At 46.6% G+C, this 18,220-nt stretch overlaps 1 protein-coding gene across 9 annotated transcripts in view; it reads left to right on the top strand.

The window, feature by feature from the left end:
- The first annotated feature begins 17,934 nt into the window (after positions 1 to 17,934).
- Positions 17,935 to 18,220, top strand: part of SLC25A26 (solute carrier family 25 member 26) — a 144,275-nt gene continuing 143,989 nt past the window's right edge. For 5 of the 9 annotated variants that reach the window (XM_037904424.2, XM_037904421.2, XM_037904419.2 and 2 more), the window contains exon 1: positions 17,949 to 18,101. In XM_037904424.2, coding sequence (XP_037760352.1) covers positions 18,069 to 18,101 — 33 coding nt within the window. In that variant the 5' untranslated portion in view covers positions 17,949 to 18,068. Of the gene's footprint in view, positions 18,102 to 18,220 lie in introns of all 9 variants that reach the window. The other 4 variants (XM_043550672.1, XM_043550673.1, XM_037904422.2 and 1 more) reach the window with 3 other exon arrangements.

The raw sequence follows: 18,220 nt of genomic DNA on the forward strand, positions 1-18,220 counted from the left end.
GGAGGAGATGTCAGAGAAACAGGCTGAAATTTTAGTTTGGACAGAAGGAGACAGGTCTGGAGTATGCATAAAAGCAGAAGTGGGCCTGAACCAAAGCCCTGGATCCAGGTGATTCAGAACTTCATCTGGGCTAGAAATCTGGATCCTGAGATCCAAATTTCACTGCTTTTGCCCGTCTCCAGAACAATTCATGATTTGAGAGGTGGCATGACTCACTCTCTTTTTAAAGCCATTCACATAGTACTGCCTTTGGCCTTACTCCTGACATGAACTCCATGCTTGGAGACCCCGACTCCTGCGGGGAGCCCCGTTGAACTTAACAGAGCTCTGCGCAGACTCAGGGGTCTGTGCACATGGAGCTCACTGCACCATTAGGGCCTATGATCATACACTGAGTTATGGTTAATCAGGAAGTTAGTGTGTGCGCTGAATATACTGATGCCTTCTCTGAAGCAACTGCATCAGGAGTTTTTCAGTACAGCTGATACAATTCTTGCTTCTGAGGAAGATGTATTCGGAATTAGCACAGGGAACTGAGAGACAAGGGTTAATATACACCACCTCCCCCACACACAAGAAGCCTAATCTTTTATAAAAAGAAAAGGAGTACTTGTGGCACCTTAGAGACTAACCAATTTATTTGAGCATAAGCTTTCGTGAGCTACAGCTCAGCTCAGCTGTAGCTCACGAAAGCTTATGCTCAAATAAATTGGTTAGTCTCTAAGGTGCCACAAGTACTCCTTTTCTTTTTGTGAATACAGACTAACACGGCTGTTACTCTGAAACTAATCTTTTATGACCAACTTAACCTTTTCTGTCTTGCTTCAGCTAGATCATAGCAGAAGTACAAATTAAACCAACTCCCATGATCAAATTTAACTGGCGTTTACTGTCAGCCAAAAGATTCACCAAACTCCTTGCAGACTTCACACGAAACCCAAGTTCATAGTTACAGTAGTATAAATTGCACATGCTGTAAACATTTCACTGACTCCGGGGCAAAAATCTACTTAGTGAAAAGTCTTTTTGGAAGAAATGAATGGTTAGAATGCAGTAACTGATGCTAGAGAGACACGGCGGGTGAGGTGATATCTTTCATTGGACCAACTTCTGCTCGTGACAGACCCAACCTTTCAGGCTTATACGGGTGACTGAAGAAGAGCTGTGTAGCCCAAGAGCTTGTCTCGCTCACCCACAGAAGTTGCTCCAGTAAAAGATGTTACCTCACCCACCTGGTCTCTCTAATATCCTGGGACCAACACGGCTACAACAACACTGCATGCAGTAATCGATGCTGACATTCAAATGCAGGTAGAATTTTGACTCATATAACCTCTCTTACTTTGAAAAGCTATTTACCAACTTAAGATTCTAATGAGGTTAATAAGTTAAATGTTTCTCTACTGCAAATGGTACCGGTGGAAAGGATGCAGCATCAATAGATTTCTCCAGCTCCGCTCATTGGCTTTCAACGTGTCAAATTAATTTTGCAGCCTGGGTAATAAAAGCAGCATTTCTGTGTATTTTGGTAAACACTGTATGATTTAGAAAGTGTTTATGATTTCTGTCTACAATGAAACAAACTGTGCACAATTCAATATCAGCTAGTAATTTAAGAAGTGACTGAGGCATGTAATTGAGTTTGTCAGTGTAATTGTATTTTGGAACAGATAGTTCAGGGTTTTTTTTAATCGCTAGAGAGTCTCATATTTAGGGTGCTGATTAATTCTATTAGAGCAGTTAATTAGACTGAGAGAGGGGGGTGTAGATTGATACAAATCATCTTAAGCACAGAAACTCCAGTTTGATTATTATGCCCATATCGACTTCTAACTACGGTGGGTGGTTAGAACTCATTAAAATGACCCTATATCTATGCGGGGCATGGGCAAAAATTATGAGTATTAACAAAATTATAACTAATTTGGAGTGTGAACTTCAAAATTGATTTATGACAGTACAAGACTGAGTTGGCTTTAAAATAACAGCTCTTGTACTTACTCCATAACAAAAATATGCTAATTACAATATCTGAATTTTTGGATTGGTCCCTTGCAAGAATAAGTCCGTATAAGTAAGAATTAGGCTTGCAACTTGTAAGTAGAACTAGAAGTTGTACAATTCTCTGTTAGGGCCTGATCAAAAGCCCATTGAGATCAAAAGGGCTGAGAATCAGGGCTTTTGTCACTAACTCCTTCCAGGCAAGAGTGTTTGGCAAAACTCCCTTTGAGTTCAGTGCCAATGGGAGTGGGAGAAATAAAACACATCCAGCCTCACCTGAAGCTAAAGCGCCTGGAGGCAAAGAGAGAGGCTAGAATTTGAAGAGGTGTCCATAATTTTAGAACCGTCCATAATATTTTCAGCTAGACAAGCTGAAGACAACATTAGAAGAGTATTAAAATATGCCTTGCGGCATCGGCCGGGTTTGGCCAAAGCCAGGTCTCCACTTTTTTACAGACCTGCAAACCCTGGATCTCTGTGTTATTTTGCTGGGAAATGGTCTCCATCCAATGAAGGAGCAGGTTCACTGAGAGAGAGGATACCAGTTCAGATAAAGCAACAGTCTGATCCAATATGGAATACAATCCTTATTTGTCTAAATAGCCCTAGTCTTGCAAGTAACCCAGATTAAATCACTGGACTCCTTACAGGAATGAGGGCTGCATGATCAGGCCATTATATAACACTGTCAGTAAGGGTCTTTCCTAACTTGGGAGTCCTTCCATGTTAGCACCGGCTATTGATGACATGTAAGTGGTCAGCACTAGGTATGTTTTAATAAGACACAGAATAGTAATATCTGTCGACTTCACAGTCATTGTGAGGCATCTCCATCCCACATCATCTCACAATGGACCAGGTACCCAGGGATGGATCACTTGATGATTACCTGTTCTGTTCATTCCCTCTGGGGCACCTGGCATTGGCCACTGGCGGAACACAGGATACCGGGCTAGATGGACCTTTGGCCTGACCCAGTATGGCCGTTCTTATGTTCTTATTTTCCTTAGGTAATATCTTTTTCCACATAATAACGTTTTCCCCATGGTGAGCGTATGAATTCCAAGAATGGTGAATGTACGTCACCCTGGCATATACTGAAGAGTTAAGGAACTTTCCTCCTTGGACTATTTCATATGGGAAACTAAGATAATCCTCCTTGGAGAAACCCAGGGGTGTAGTTGGCTAGACGGAGGGCTCAGAATCAGGGAGTATTATTATTATTTGCATTCCAGTAGCTGGAAGTTGAAGCTAGACAAATTCAGACTGGAAATAAGGCATACGATTTTTAACAGTGAGAGTAAATAACCACTGGAACAATTTCCCAAGGATGGTGGCGGATTCTCCATCACTGACAAGTTTTAAATCAAGGTTGGCTGTTTTTCTAAAAGCTCTGCTCTAGGAATTATTTTGAGGGCAGTTCTCTGGCCTGTGTTCTACAGGAGGCCAGACCAGATGATCACAATGGTCCCTTCTAGCCGTAGCATCTATGAAGCTATGAATGAATTACAGCAATGACATTTTGCTCTTTTGTTGACGGTACAGTCATTTAAATCTAACTACAAAAAAAGCTATAGTCCACACATCAAGATCCAGCTGTTCACATAAACCCTCAGGCCCTTGTATCCAGTGGTGTCTTCCAGGAGGAGCATGGTTTCAGCTTAGGGTTGCCAACTTTCTAATCAAACAAAACTGAACACCCTAGCCCCACCCTTCCTCAAGGCCTCACCCCCACTCATTACATTACCCCTCCCTCTCTGGCTCGCTGTCCCCCACCCTCATTCACTTTCACTTGGCTGGGGCAGGGGGTTGGGGTGCGGGAAGAGGTGAGGGCTCTACCTGGGGTACGGGCTCTGAGGTGGGGCCAGAAATGAGGGGTTCAGGGTATGGGAGGGTGCTTTGGGCTAGGACAGGGAGTTGGAGTGAGGGAGGGGATGAGGGCTCAGGCTGGGGGTATGGGCTCTGGGGTGGGGCTCGGTATGAGGGGTTTGAGGTGCAAGATGGGGCTCCAGGCTGAGGGGTAGGGTTTAGGGATTCGGAGTGCAGGAGGAAGCTATGGGTTGAGGCAGGGGGTTGGGCTGTGGGAGGGGGTGAGCGCTCTGGGCTGGGGATGCTGGCTCTGGGGTAGGGCCGGGGATAAGGGGTTCAGGATGTGGGGGGGCTCTGATCTGGGGCAGGGGGTTGGGGGGAAAGGGAGGTGAGTGCTCAGACTGGGGTTGCAGGCTCTGGGGTGGGCCTGGGGATGAGGGGTTTGGGGTGGTAGAGGGGGCTCTGGGTTGGGGGGGGCTCAGGGATGGGGCAGGAGGTTGAGGCTCGGAGTTGGGGCAGGCTTACCTTGGGTGGCTCCCAGTCAGGAGCACAGCAGGGCTAAGGCACGCTCCCTGGCACAGAAGCAGCCCGCCGGTCTGGCTCCTAAGTGGGGGGGCCAGGAGGCTACACGCACTGCTATCACCTGCAGGCACTCCCCACCTAGGATCCAGACCTGCTGGCTGCTTCCGGGGTGCAGCCCGGTGCCAGGACTGGTAGGGACTAGCCTGCCTTAGCCCTACAGCACCGCTGACTGGACTTTTAACGGCCCGGTCAGCGGTGCTGACTGGAGCCACCAGGGTCCCTTTTCAACTGGGCGTTCCAGTTGAAAACTAGACACCTGGCCATAGGCGCCAACTTCTGCTGGTGCCGGTGGGTACTTGACCCACCTTTGACCCCGGCCCCGCCCCCATTCCAACCCCTTCCCCAAATCCCTGCCCCGGCCCCGCCTCTTCCCCGCCTCCTCCCCTGAGCGTGCCCCATTCCCACTCCTCTCTTCTCCCTCCCAGAGCTTGTTACGATGCGAAACAGCTGTTTTGCGGAGGCAAACGGTGGAAGAAGCAGGGACATGGCACACTCAGGGGAGGAAGCGGAGACGGAGGGGAGGGGAAAGGAGGCAGAGCAGGGGGTTGGGTGCAGAGCACCAACCAGTTATTCCCCGTGGGTGCTCCAGCCCTGGAGCACCCACGGAGTTGGCGCCTATGCACCTGGCAACCGTATTTTCAGCTGGAGTGGCTGCTTTCTATGTCATTGCTAGCAGTATCAGATGGTGCGTGACAGAATCCAGGGAAGGAATTCAGCTGCTATATTACTCAGAGCTGAGCAGACAATTTGCAGTGAACTAACATTAAAAAAAATGCCCTTTCTCTGCACAGGAACAGCCACAGTTCATTTGCAGCGGGACAGCAATGGAGTTGGATCCTCCAAATCCAAAGAACCTTTGAGATCTATGCAGGACGCCGGGTCCCTCCTCACAGAAGCCCTACAGAGACTCAGCCTGAGTGGTGGCACCAAGCTTTGACCTCTTGCTGATCCATGTGGATCCTGGGGGAATCAGCGATTTGGGCTGTGCAGATCCATTTTTTAGTATCTTAGCACTTTCTACACCTTCTGTCCACCACGGGGAGTATATTGCCCATGCACATACCTGGCAGCTTTTACCCTCGGCACACTTTACAAATGTGTGTTAATTAACTCTCCCAGCATCCTTTTGAGGGAGGCAGGTTTTTTATAGATGAAGAAACTGAGTCACACATAGAGGAATTGACTTACCAGACATGGTTCAGGAAGGCAGTGACTGAGCTATCAACAGAGCCCAAGTCACCCGACTCTTAGCCACAGCTACAAAGACAGCCTTCCTGAGCAGTTTGATGATTGCAAATATCGCCCGTGCAACATTTCAGGCAGTCGTCAGCCTTCAGAATAGTTTGATCATGTCAAGAAACGCAACTGAGAGAGCAATTGGTGCCCTGATGCTGCAAACGCTTGCTCTGGTCTACTCAGTGAGTCCCATGGAAGTTACTGGGGCCACTCATAAAGTGAGTAAAGTTAAGCACATATGTAGGTGTTTGCAGGATCGGGCTGTGACGTTGCACCCCATAATGCTTTATAGAAATATGCTTCTGAGTGTAAATATGACATAACTGGAATATGTTTTATATGCTAGATATGCCATGTAACATATCTTTGCAAAGGTTATGTTCTACTGAACGTATTCATCTTATTCGTATGCATATATCATTTTTATACATGAAGTTATGAGCGTTGGCTCTGTGCTTGTATTTAAAGTGTTTGCTGTAAGAAGCACATAAGGCAGATTTGGTCAACATAGTGTGAAGGGGTTATTCAAGTAATTGGGAGTGCTTAGCTAACAATGGACCTTGGAAGACGCCAATCCACATCTAAGCTTTCCTGGAAACATTCAAACTAACATGTAAACAATGGTGTCGACCTGCAAAAAGCTGAATCATTCATGCACATGTGACTTGCCCAGGTGACTGCAAAACTCAGTCTTGTGGAGGGGATTTTACACAGGTGGAGAGAGGGGTTTCCACCCACAAGAGAAAGACCATATAAGCCCCTGGAAACCACTCCATTTTGTCCTCAGCTGGCTCAAGAGATAGCCTCTCCACCAAAGAGATGCCTGAAAGAAATTGGAACAAAGGACAGTAACTACGGGGGTGTGAGTGATTGCTGGACCCAGACTAGCAGGAAGTCTAGTCTGTAAAAGAAGCTTATTGGAACATCTCTGAGGGTGAGATTTACCGGTATTTAGTTTCCTACTGTATTAGGCTTAGACTTGTTTAGGCTTATTTTATTTTGCTTGGTAACTTACTTTGTTCTGTCTGTTATTACTTAGAACCATGTTAATCCTACTTTTTATATTTAATAAAATCACTTTTTATTTATTAATTAACCCAGAGCAAGTAATTAATTCCTGGGGGAGCAAACACCTGTGCATATCTCTGTGTTATAAAAGGTGAACAATTTATGAGTTTACCCTTACACACTTTATACAGAGTAAAACAGATTTATTTGGGGGTTTGTATCCCATTGGGAACTGGGTCTCTGGGTGTTGGAGACAGGAGCACTTGCTTAGCTGTTTTCAGTTAAGTCTGCAGCTTTGGGGATGTGGTTCAGACCCTGGGTCTGTGTTTGTAGCAGGCTAGCGTGTCTGGCAGAACCAGGCAAGGTATTGAGGTCCCAAACTGCCAAGGAAAATGGGCTCAGAGGTAGTCTCAACACATCAGGTGGCAGTCCCAAGGGGGTCTCTGTGACCCAACCCACCACACGGGCCTTGTAAGCACAAGCGTGGGCGGAAGTAAGATTTTTCTCCTCTTCTCTTGTGTGCCAAATGAAATAACAGATTCAGCCAGGAATAAAAGGTAGGGGTTTCAGGTTAATTTCTAGCCATTTCATACAGCTCCTTCACCTCTGCTTGCCTTGCTATTAGATTAGTCATTGCACTAGCCCTGCTCAATGGCTAAAAATGAGCATTTCATGTCATTCCCAACCCACTCATCTTAGGTTGTCCAGGTTGCCAATAAGGGCTGGATTCCAAAATAAATGAGGGTAATAAAAGTTGTGCAGTTCAGGTCTTTCTACAATTATGCAAAAACTACATCTTCATTAATCATTTTTTCTTAATGAATTCTGGGACAGGTGTTTCTACTGTTAAGTACTCGAAGGAGTTATTAAATCTCTGGCTGTCTGGTTTCCCCATCTGTTTCCATGATATTTACTGCAATTAGTGTTTTAGCTAAATTTCTCTAAAAATGCCAGATTTCTTTGGAATGGGACAAGCTATTGTAAACAGCATGGGGAAGCTTATGGTCTCTGACATAACATATTCAGATTCTATACCAACCTCACCCCAGCCCTTAAAAGAAGTTAAAGGCTGAAAAGTGAAGCAATTGGACTCAGCAACCTTAATTCAGTTCCCTTGTGGGTAAATGTTATGATACTATCTTTAAATACACTTTTACATGCTATTTTATCCACAAGACCCCTGCCTCATTCAATGCCCGCGATGGACAGTGAATGAGGCAGGGTTGTATTGTGAATGAGGCTCTGGTCCAGAGCAACTTTGCCTAATTCTCTGTAAAAATAGCAGAAGCATCCCAACAACATGTGCAGTGAATGTGGCAGGAGCCTAGCCTCAGTACATAGACACCTTTCCATGTGACGTATAAGGAGGAAAGCAATAGTGCTGAACCCAGTTGTCTGGAAGGAGATAGAGGTACTTCAAACCCCAGTCCCCTTCCTTACACAGCATATCCCACTAGCCCCTGCAAAATCCAGTTAACTCTCCTCTACACGAGATAACAACTGTTCAGTGGAAATGAACACTCAGTTTATATCCACATACATGACCTGTTGCCACTTGAAATTGGAAGATCACTAGTTTTAACAAGGTGTGGTTCTGGAACCTTTATAACTCAGCTAAATCACACCTGAATTGGCCCCTCAAAGGCACATCTACTGCCTAGGGACTCTGGGCCAGGTTTTTAAAAGGGATGTTGGAGCCAAACTCCCAATGGGAAGTCCTTTCTTCCTAAACTGTAAGCTCTCTGGGGCACAGACTGTCTCTTACTATGTGTCTGTACAGTGCTTAACACAGTGGGGGCCAGATCTCAGTTGAGGCACAACAGTGATACTCATAACAAAAGGGTCTTTAAGTGTTTTTCAGTCACTTCAATCACATAGCCTTCAAACGGCAAACAGAATCCTAGAAATGTAGGACTGGAAGGGCAAGATTGTGAAGGATGTGCCTCCTTCTGGCTGAATCTGGGAATTCGCTCTTGCCCCGTCTGGCACATCCTGCTGTCGGTTACTCGCGCTCTGGCTCCTCTCTCTCACTCTGTGACCTCCCTCCAGCCAGATCGCTATATAGCCCCCTTTCTGGGGTAACTAAGCCCTATTGGACAAGCTGTCCAGACGCTGCCTCAGACGGTTTTCCGTTCTACGTCTCCAGGTCCGGAGCCACTTCCCCAGTGGCTGGTAGGGGAACCTACACCCTCCCTTTACACTGGGCTCCAGCCCAGGGACTCTATAATCAGCAGCCAAGGTCTGCACAGTCCTACTCCTTACAGCTATTTCCCTGGGCTTCTTCCTACCCAGCCTTTCTCAGGCCTTCCTCCCTGTAACGTCTCTGGATTGACCTTTGTTCCAGGGCTAGGATCCCATGGCTTATTCTCCCCCCTGGGTGTCCTCCTCACCACCTCTCTTCCAAGAGCATGACTGCAGACTCACTCCCTACAGCCTTCTTCTGCACTCAACTTCCTGGCTTTATATTAACTAGCCCGCTCCTGCCCAGCTGGGCTTCATGGTCAGTTAAGCTTGGCTTTCCCTCAAGGTGCAGCCAGGTACTATAATTGGCTTCTCAAGCCCACCTTAACCGCCTCAAGGCCTGTGGGGACACACACACCCCATCACAGACCTCAAGAAGTCATCAAGTCCAGACCCATGTGCTGAGGCAGGACCAAGTAAACCTAGACCATCCCTGGCAGGTGTTCGTCCAGCCTGTTCTTAAAAACCTCCAATGATGGGGATTCCACAGCCTCCCTTGGAAGCCTGTTCCAGAGCTTTATTACCCTTAGAGTTAGAAAGCTTTTTTCTAATATCTAACCTAAATCTCCCTTGCTGCAGTCTAAGCCCATTTAATTCTTATTCTACCTGTTGTGGACATGGAGAACAATTGATTATGTAAACAGCCCTTAACATATTTGAAGACAGTTATCAGGCCCTGCGTCAGTCTTTTCTTGGGACTAAACATGCTTGGTTTTTTTATCCTTTCCTCATAGGTCAGGTTTTCTAAACCTTTGATCATTTTTTATTGCTCTCCTCTGGACTCTCTCCAATTTGTCCACATGTTTCCCAAAGTGTGATGCCCCAAACTGAACTCAGGACTCCAGCTGAGGCCTCACCGGTGCTGAATAGAACAGGACAATTACCTCTCATGTCTTACGTACGACACTTCTGTTGATGCATCCTGGAATGTTGTTAGCCTTTTTCACAACTGCATCACATTGTTGAGTGAGATACACTACATCTTCTAGGTCCTTTTCAGCAGTACCCCAAATAGCCACTACTTCTCCATTTTGTAGTTGTGCCTTTGATTTTTCCTTCCTAAGTAAAGGACCTTGACTTAGCCTGTGCACTTATAGAATCACAGAATATCAGGGTTGGAAGGGACCACAGGAGGTCATCTAGTCTAACCCCCTGCTCATAGCAGGACCAATCCCCAATTTTTGCCCCAAAGCAGGACCAATCCCCAATTTTTGCCCCAGATCCCTAAATGGCCTCCTCAAGGATTGAACCCTGGGTTTAGCAGGCCAAGGCTCAAACCACTGAGCTATCCCTCTCCCTTTGGCCTACACAGGGTTCTCTTTTCCTCTCAGCCCTTGAAGTATCCATCCACTCAGCCCATTTCTCACATCTCCTGCCTTGTTAATAACCTCCTCCTAGCCTGTCTTTCTTTCACTGTATGTGGCTGCAGGATGTTAAGGACACCTTTGAAACTGGCCATTATACTCACAGAGATGCACACAAAGGCTTTGGCAAAGCATGAAAGGCCATTAAACTCCAGCATGACACGCGACATATCATATCTCCAGACGTGCTGAATGGAATATTACATGCCAGCAGCATATTGATCCTGGGCCTCCCCCTTGGTAAATATAGATAGATCACATAGCGTGAATAGCGCTACCGATGGACCTTGTATATCTGGGCTGTTGCAGCCCCATTACTTATTGACCGGAATGATGAATTCTTTCAGCGTGGGACAGTTTTTTTTCAAGCCTGAGGGTCTTTGCTAAAGGAAGCCTGCCACCAGCAGCGAAGATATATTGATCTGGTCAGAGCGTATTAAGGCTGCTGAAGAGCAGATGTTAACAACAGACTACTTGGCATATATCAGCCCCTGGCAGTATCAGCTGCACACATGTTCCAGTTTATTTATTAAAGCAATTGCTCTCCTCATTCTGTTTATTATCTCTGTCCTGGGCAATTCATGAGCACTTGAGTTAGTCCCTTCCACCCCGGGTCTGAATCACCATTTAGCCTCAGTGCTGGAAACACCCTGTGACTCTCTTTTCCAGAGAAATCTAGTTCATCTGACTTTTATGGAAAACAGAAGGGTTTTTTTCCCAGCCAATTTTTTAAGTTGGAACAGCTCCAGTGTCTCAACTGGTAACAGTGCAAACTTGAAATTTGGGAAGGACATAGGAACAGATTTTTAAAAGTGTTCAGGTGCCTAATCCCTACAGGGCCAAATTTTTAAAGGGACTATAGGTGCCTAACTCCCATTGGGAGATCATTACTTTTAGCAAGGTATGGTTTGGAAACTTTGATGATTTAGCCTCTGAAAGGCACATCTTACAACCTAGGGCCTCTGGTCCAGACTTGTAAAGGCACCTAACTCCCAATGGAGCCACAAGTAATTACCCAGGGTTCCAGGTAGGCTTGTACACTGGAGGACTCACTGCTGTGGCTTCACCGTTCTAGGACCCAAACTAGCTAGATTAAAGCTAGCTTGGGTATAACGACTTGAACTGCAATCATACCCTGTGACTGCAGGCTACACACACCCTCAGAGCCCTTACCAAGCCTCTGCAAGGAGTGCCTGGTCTCCTGAGTAGCTGTAGTACGTGTGGGTGGGCCCTGCAGTGTCTTCCATAGAGTGGGGAACACTTGCCCCCTTCACAGAGCAAGGAGGACAAAATCATCCAGGACCGATGTTCTATTGTATTGTAAATTCTGTGTGCAGGACTGGTGCCACCTGTTTGCCGCAGGTGTGAGTCTAGCAACTTCAGCTGGTGGACAAATAAACATGCTAACCTCCTTGCTGGTCGATACTAGTGACTAAGAGGGGAACAAAGTGTGCAACAGTTGTATTAACGCACTAGCCTTTCGACTCTGCCCTGTTGCTTAGCTTGCTGCTGCAGCATCGACAGCATTGTCTCACAAAGGAGAAAGGACACGAGAAAACCAACCTCTTTCTTTGCTCAACTTCCTCTGTAGGCTCGGTGGGAGTTCACTGTGGGACGCATCAAGAAGATTAATGTTAGGCCCGTAGCATTAGACAGAGCTTGTTCATTTACGGCAGGACAACGGCTCAGAAGAACAAAAGGTTGTGGTCTCTCTAATAGAGTACTGCTGTTCATTTGACAGAAGGTGATAAATAAAAAGAGCCACAGTGCCACAGAGCATATTTGGAAAGCTTCACATTGAACAATGAGAAAAATGGCTGCTGAGACCCTGAAGAACCTTTACATCATGGGGCCTCAGGGGTCTAACTGGAGAATAAAGTCTCCTTCTAAATGCTACCATCAGTGGATTGTGTAGGGACAACAGTAACTTTCAGAGTATGCTTCATCTGCTGCAATTGCACGGTTTTTCCTTCCAGCATCTTCTCTGGTATCTAATTGAATGACAGACAGGTACTTGGAAAGTGAGGAGCTTTGGACTGATACACTTGTTGCATTATTCACTGTAACATGAGCTGACAGTGACAGATGCTGGATCATTTTTTATTTCTGTCTCCTGTTAAAATATCAGGGATGTTTCTGAAAGTCGGGCACTCCATTAGGTTTTTGGTCTCATTCTAATGTCTGTCCACAGTGCAGCCTCTGCTCTATTTTACAGATGACATGTTTACTAGATCTCCATAGTTTTCTAGGAATCAAAACCAAAGTTATCTTGAATGAACTCCACAAAGATTAAATCAAGTTTGGCCTGTTTTGACTGAGTGACCTTCTTGGGGATTGATGTGTAAAGGAAGCACTGGAGGAGAGATAGATAGATAGACAGACATAGTGTGTTGAAGAGGAGTATTACACTTTGTGTGAAAGGATAGGGTGTTTTGTGAGCCAAAATCAAGAGGTGACTCTAGCGGAATGCCATGAAATCTCAGATTGTCTATCTAGGCAGGATTGCCAAATCCATGCATTTAAAAATCACAAGTAAATCCCCCCCCAGAATCTTGAGATTGGCTTAAGAGTCCTGAGATTTTAAAAAATAATAAATGCTGATTTATTTTTATTTGCCTTCTGATTTTTTAAACCTTGGTTCATGTTTCTGGGGATTTTTTCTGTACAAATATCCATTTTTTAATGAAAGTTGAGATTCTTACAAAATCACCCATCCCTAGGAGCTGGGGCTTTACGAAAAACACCAACTATCAAGAGAGTCACAATAAAATCATGAGAGCTGGCAGCATTGCTCTTCTGTCACCCCTTATATCTTCCTTAGCATGTAAGTTACATCCGTGGGCTACCCACATAGATGCCATCTATAGGCGTGCCAAGGTGTATAGAAACTTACACCTCTTCCACATCACTTCTCAGTTTGGCTTACTAAGTCTAATGGAACAGAACTTGCTGCACGCAACACAATAAAGGGGCCCAAAGAAGGTATAAGTTATGCCAATTTAGGTTTACTTAGGTCCTGTCTACATGAGGTCCTGCCACTGCTATGGCTGATTCAGCTCTGTCAGTGATAACAATAGACAAGAGAATCAGCATAGAGACAGTGGCAGTCAGCATTTTAAATAGAGCTGGTTGGAAAATGGCCAGGCTCCCGGCTCAGACTACATCTTCTATGACACGCCACTGTCCCCACACTTGGTGAGGGGAAGCGGTGCACCATGGCAGTCCCCTGGCTGTAGTGCATCACAGAGATGAAGTCCAGCTGGGGATCTTGGCCCCTGACGGAGAATGTGAACATGAATCACCACAATGACCTGTGTGCAAATGTGGGAGCACTGCTGAATTGAAACACTTTGATTTTCAGCCAGTAGTTTAGTTTTCGGCCCCAAACCAAAAATGTCTCAGGTTTTGGGCATTAGTTTTTCAACAAATAGTGAAATTTTACATGGAAAACACTTTTCATGGAAAATGTTAAGTCAATAAACCAATTATCAATCAAACAACAGTTTTGACAGAAGTTTGTTGACCTGCCTAATTTTAATGTACAGACCTGCTCTGTCCAGGGCTACATGACTGGAAGGAGTCCTATCTACACGAGAGCTCCCACCATTGCTAGAAATGGTGGGGGTGAATCCGGGGCACCACTTCAACATGCCTGAGAAACCGGGGCAACAGCACTTAATCAAGTTTAGATGCAAAATTTCATTTTTTTCTTGTCCCCTCTCCCTTCCTATTAGCCAAGTGTGGAGGCTGGACGATAGACACGGAGGTCTAAGGAACCTCTATCTTTAGCCAGTGGCTGGGTGCACAATAACTTTAACAGCTAGCCCATTATCCCTTGCAGCAACCATGTTTTTCATGATTTTTATTTACTGGAAAGGTTGATGAAAAGTCCCAAGTGTGAATGTGTCAGCTCTATTTACTTTTTATTTCCATGGCAATCCCTTTATCTACAACATTTATAACTGAAACAAACTCTTTCGTGATTTTATAAGTCTTTTCTCTCCTGTCAACACAAATCCACCTGTGTCTAATTTACTTTTTATTCCTCAAACAAATCTCAGTTCCAGGGAACTGTGATGCTATGTTAAATGGTTGTACAATGCGGCTGCTGCTTCTTTTCTTTCCCTTATCCCATCAGCTGGGGTTAGGTTGTTGTGGAAGCATCCGCTATTTTCATCTGTCCGAGGTGGCCATCTTCATCCGTCTACCCACTTACCATCTTCTTTGATGCAATCTATCCATCACTTCCTCGGCTTTCCTGGGGGTCTCCTTCTTACCACCCTCTCCCGCCATGTCCACTTCATTCACCAGGTCCATTTCATTCATCCCTTGCCTTTGCCCAAACCAGCGAAGTCATGCTTCCTGGATTTTATCAGTCACATCACACCTTTTGCCTTTCATCCTACCACTTTCATTTTAAAATCTGTCTCTTTGTGTAACCTCTCTTATGGTGGAAAGACATCTCATCTCAAACACCCATAGGTGTCGAACCAGCTGTCTCTTTACCACCCATGCTTCTGTCCCATACAGCATTGCTGGGCACATTACTGTTCTACAGTTGGGTGCTTAGTCTCAGTGGCACATGCTTTTCATACATTCCCCCTGAGAGGTGGTACATTAATGCTTTGAACCCGTCAAATGACTTATATTTACCAGGGAATATTTTGCTATCCCTGTTAAAATAATGGGGTGATCAGGTTCCTGAAACTCAGAAGATGCAGGAAAATTGACACACTCTCCCCCACTTTTGAAAGAGGGGCTCATTCCTGAATTAGCAATAAGCTATAAGCCACTCCCAGACACTCCCCATTTCTACTTGTACATCATAAACCAAACTTAGAGGATTTAACCAAAGAACACGAAGCACAAAAAATCATTGCTGTGCTGTACGGGACTGCGAATGGGACACTTTATGTATTTTACTGCCAAATGAACCAAAGTAAACAGAGCCAACAAGATGCTGCAGAGGGTCCAATGGCCTATTGACGAATGCGGTAATGATCTAAGAGGGCTGCAGATCCGTTATCCAAGACGTAAGAGGCAGCTCAGCACAGCAGTGTACTCTCCATTGCTGTCTACAGCAAGGCAGCAATAAGAACCCATCCCTTCCCAGAGCAGGAAGCTGATAAGGCCCTTTCAGTGCCCACTAGTGGTCTGCATAGAATCGGCAGCATCTTCATTTGCCTCAGCAGTGCCATGTGGTATGGCTGGACAATTGATATCAACTATTTGTCTCAAAACTGTGGTGCCCCAGGATACCCTTCTCCCCACAAAAGGGAAGGTGTGCTCCGTTTAGTGCACATTCGTGCACTACACCACGTCTCTAAACACAGGGGTGGTCTGAAGGTGAGACTAGAGGCTAGGACCACTGGAGTTCTAATATTGACTCCCTTTTCGGTCTCTGGAAAGTCATTTAACCTCTCCACTTCAGTTTCCCATCCGTAAAGTGGGGGTAATCCTATCTACTGATCTCCCTCGCGTGAGTGAATTGTTAACAGTTACAACCTGCTTTGGAAATTCAAGCTGCTCAATGAGTCGTAACCAAGTTTTTCAAAAGTGTCTCGTGATGTTGACTGGTGCCCCAGTTTTTAGGTGCCCAGCTTGAAGCACCATGCAGGGCACTGATTTTGAGACAGTGGAGACTCAGCCCTTTCTGAAAATCAGGCCCCTTGAAGGTATCTCAAGTTGAGCACCTAGAAATGGAGCCCCCACAATCACTAGTCAGTTTAGAAAACCTTGGCCTACATACATATTTTAGCTGTTACAGCAGCGTCTATGAGGCGGGTGGAGGAGGGAAAGGTTTTTCTGTCTCACATCTCCAGGCAAATGAAGTAAAATGTTTATATAGCACTCCTATATAGTAATGTTTACATAGTACTCTTTGCTGTGATTTCAAATTCCGTTGTACATTTAGGCCCCTACAGCAATTAATCAGTTAATAGCTGCAGTGCCTAGGGACAATTCTTCTCCCTTTTCCATTTGGCCAAGGGACTGTGATCACCTCTTGTGGTCGCACTTCTCTCACTAGCATCACCTCACCACCGGATTACTGCAAGGTGCTTTGCATTGTGCTACCATTGACATGAACCTGGACACTGACACTGGTGCAGAATGTCGCAGCCCGCTTGCTAAGTGGCATCACATCAGGAACGTCTCCATGATCTATACTGGCTGCCAGTTGGCTTCCAGGTCAAGTTTGCGGCATTGATTTGGATCTGTAAAGCCCCAAATGACCTGGGAACTGCGTCACTGAGCGATTCGACCCTCTCCCTGGACACACTGTTGCGGTTGCGGTCAGCTGAGGTGCTGGACCCCCTCAGAATAAATGAGATGGAGCTGCTGGCTCTGTGATGACCTCTCAGCTCATCTTCCTGAATTCAAACTAGTTAAACTGTTGCCCTCAGAATATGCCTCAGACCCTATCATTTTACCCTGGGGTCATAGGTAGGTTGGCTGGTATGGGTGTGAGGGGGGTACCCATTGATGTGCTCACATCTATGGTGCTTCTCTGGTTTGGGGGAATCAGAAGCTGTTGGTTTTGTGCATTGCTTTGGGGGGCTGTATTTCTAACTCAAGGCAAAAACACCTGGAGTGTGAGATGGGCGCTTTCTCACTTTGAATATACTTTACAAATCAAAAGGAATAATAACAACATGATGCTGTTTGAGACAAACATTCGTGCTCTAACTTCACAGATCACACAAGGCAGGCTTTGTCCTATTTCTGGTATTATTTCAAATTAAACTCAAGTAGACACGAATGTAGGATTGGCTGCATCCTGGATGAGCCACAGATGATTGTTCATTGTGTTGTTCGCTCTCAGAGGCATGCCTGGGCAGTAACAGCTCCTCTTCACATCATTTCACACCAGTAAACCCTCGGTCACTTTGGTAACAGCTATATTTCCCAAGGGGTTTTCAACTGAGGCATGAAATAAGTGCTGACGATTTCTCCTTCAGAAGAAAAAGGGAAATGTAACATTTCTTCCTGACTCTGACAGGCATCAGCTTGATGCATCACACTCCTGATAGGTTCAAGTTACACCCAAGGTTACACTCGAAAAACAAACACAATATTACCTCTCAAAGTCAGCCCTTAAATTGACCAGACTAACACGCGGCCCCGCTTTACAATGCTTTGGTTGAGTTTTGGCTAGAAGAGGTGCTATTTTCACATCGCCGCCGTGTGGGGCTTTGAAAGACCCGCGCAGGTGACTTGCTGATCTGCACACGTAGGGATCCTTATCGATCAGCAGTGAGGTTACACTCTTGCCATTTGCTTTTACCCCTCCTGGGCTTTGTTTGGCCACGCAAGCCGAGCTTCTCCTCTAATAACGCGGCTCTGGCCCCTTCCGGGAGGCTTCGTTTTGCACCAGGCCAGTGCGAGAGTTTGGGGGCGTTGGCACCCCGTGGCCCGTTTCCCTCGCCTCGGGTCTCCCAGGCAGGGGATGGCGGGGAGCTGCCACACCGGTCTGGCCCGGCCGCACGCACTGCCCGAGCGCTGGGCACAGACAGGTGGCCTGCCCTAGGGGGGCTGGGATTCGAACCGCCACACCGAGAACGCTCCCACCCCCGCCGTTCCCAGGGCCGAGCGGCTCCCTCCGCAGCGCCCCCACTGGCGAGGACGGGCAAAGGCTTCGCTGCGGCTTCACGCCCCCCGCGCACGCATGCGCACGCCCTGCCCAGGCTCACTCACAGCGCTCACTGGCCCAAGCAGCCCACGTGACGGCGGGTCGGAGGGCAGCAGTATGGCTGCGCCCACGGGCGGCGAGTGCGGCCGTTGGGAGCCGTCTCCGCGCCCTGGGGAGCGCTCCGCGTGGGCGTCCGCATGGACCGGGCCGAGTTCTGGGTCTCCCTGATGGTGAGGAAGGCGGGGCGGGATGGGCGCAGTGGGGGGGACAAGAAAGGGGGCGGGATGGGGGGTACAGCGGGGTGGGATGGGGCAGAGGAGATTGGAGTGGGATTGGGGGGGTGAGGAGG

Source organism: Chelonia mydas, chromosome 7, assembly GCF_015237465.2.
Source record: "Chelonia mydas isolate rCheMyd1 chromosome 7, rCheMyd1.pri.v2, whole genome shotgun sequence".
In the NCBI taxonomy this organism is placed as follows: Eukaryota; Metazoa; Chordata; order Testudines; family Cheloniidae; genus Chelonia; species Chelonia mydas.